Source organism: Perkinsus marinus (genome assembly GCF_000006405.1).
Source record: "Perkinsus marinus ATCC 50983 genomic scaffold scf_1104296966280, whole genome shotgun sequence".
Classification (NCBI taxonomy): domain Eukaryota; phylum Perkinsozoa; order Perkinsida; family Perkinsidae; genus Perkinsus; species Perkinsus marinus.
In genome coordinates, this window is record NW_003203976.1 from 158 (window position 1) to 1,632 (window position 1,475).

At 53.2% G+C, this 1,475-nt stretch overlaps 1 protein-coding gene across 1 annotated transcript; it reads right to left on the reverse strand.

The window, feature by feature from the left end:
- Positions 1-774: 774 nt before the first annotated feature.
- Pmar_PMAR014159 (conserved hypothetical protein) lies at positions 775-1,289 on the reverse strand (the record flags this gene model as incomplete). Its single annotated transcript, XM_002769152.1, has 3 exons — positions 775-835; positions 897-1,065; positions 1,114-1,289. Coding segments are annotated over 3 exons (406 nt in total), but the record flags the coding sequence as incomplete, so codon positions are not given.
- Positions 1,290-1,475: the final 186 nt, after the last annotated feature.

A 1,475-nucleotide genomic window follows, 5' to 3' on the forward strand; every position in this document is an offset into this window, starting at 1 on the left:
CGCCGATATGCTTGTGCACCCCCTCAAGTGCTCCTCCAGGGCAGTAGCCTCAAAGCTGTTGTCACCCAATGCTCGGAAAAGGGTGACGTAGCCACCAGATGCATCCAGGTCCTTCAGCTTCCGCAGATTCGGGTCAGAGTTCCACAACCGGGCCGGGGAGGATGGAAGTGGCTCGACAAGAGCTCGCCTAGCTGCAGCCAGACATGGCCTGGTGGTCGCTGGAGTACAGAAGGCCTGAATGCTGTATAGGAGGACAGTCACGGTTGAGGTTAGTGTGCGATCTCACCTTGGTGCAGATAGCACAACGTACGTGCAAATCTGGCCTATCAGGGACGACATTCTGGCAAGTGTTGCAAGACACATGCAGGGCGTTTCGAACGCACCGGGAACTGAGAGGAAGTTGGCAAATGAAGCGCTCTCCGCCCGATTGGACTTACCCCGGTACAGGGTCGAAAGAATGGCAGTAGCCACAGACTGCACCCGGTACTTGGTGGAACATACCAAAGGCCACTGAGGACAAATAGTGAGGGATGACCGCTGAGATGAGTGCTACTAGCCAGGCCTAGCCCCACATCATCATCAGGAGAGGAATACTCGTCTTCATATTCATCATATTCATCATAGGAATCATAGTCGGTGTAGGATATGTCACTACGGCCTACCGTCCCCGCCGAGGTGGCAGAGCCGTGAGCAGCCAATAGGAAGCCACGATTCACTTTACCGAGGTCGTAACTTCACAAGAGAGAATGTGGATGAGCAGAACACGAACAGTACTCGTTTTTCAGCAGAGTGTCCGAATCGTCCGACTGCCGCTTATCCTGATCCGATCGTCTATCTAGACAAGGACGGTTAAAGATCAGGAAGGAATGCACATACGGTACCTCGAATCTTGTCACCCTCCACAAGCTTCTCTGTAAGGTTGACCACAGTGCGATTGGGCTTCACACTTCTCACTCTAGATCGGCACTGAGGGCAGTCGGTGTGGCGCTGTAACCATTGGCTCAGACAAGACGAACAGAAATTGTGTAAACAGTCTAAGACCATCACCGGCCGATACATCAAGTCCTGAAAAGACATCCTCAACGACCACGAGTCAGCATAAAATAGGTTCACCTGGCAGATAGCACAACGTAGTTCCTCAGCGATCTCCTCCTCGCCTGGTAATTCCGAAGAGTTCGAGTCCCTCCTGCGCTTTTGCCCTGATAGCTGCGGAGTCGTCGGTTGTTGTGCAGACTGGGTCGACGGAGCAGAAGCGTCACCCAGGATCAGTTGATATCCCAATATCGGGCCTGGCAGTTATCATAAATTCACCCAAAGTTCACCGCGACACCCTACCTCTGTTGGGGGGGAATAGAAATATCATCTCGCTGTCAGCGATGCAGGACACCCCACTACGGCCAACCTTACGGCACGTCTGCAAAGTCCTACCTACATACGTCCCACCGCGACTCCGATTGCTAACGATCCAACCAGCA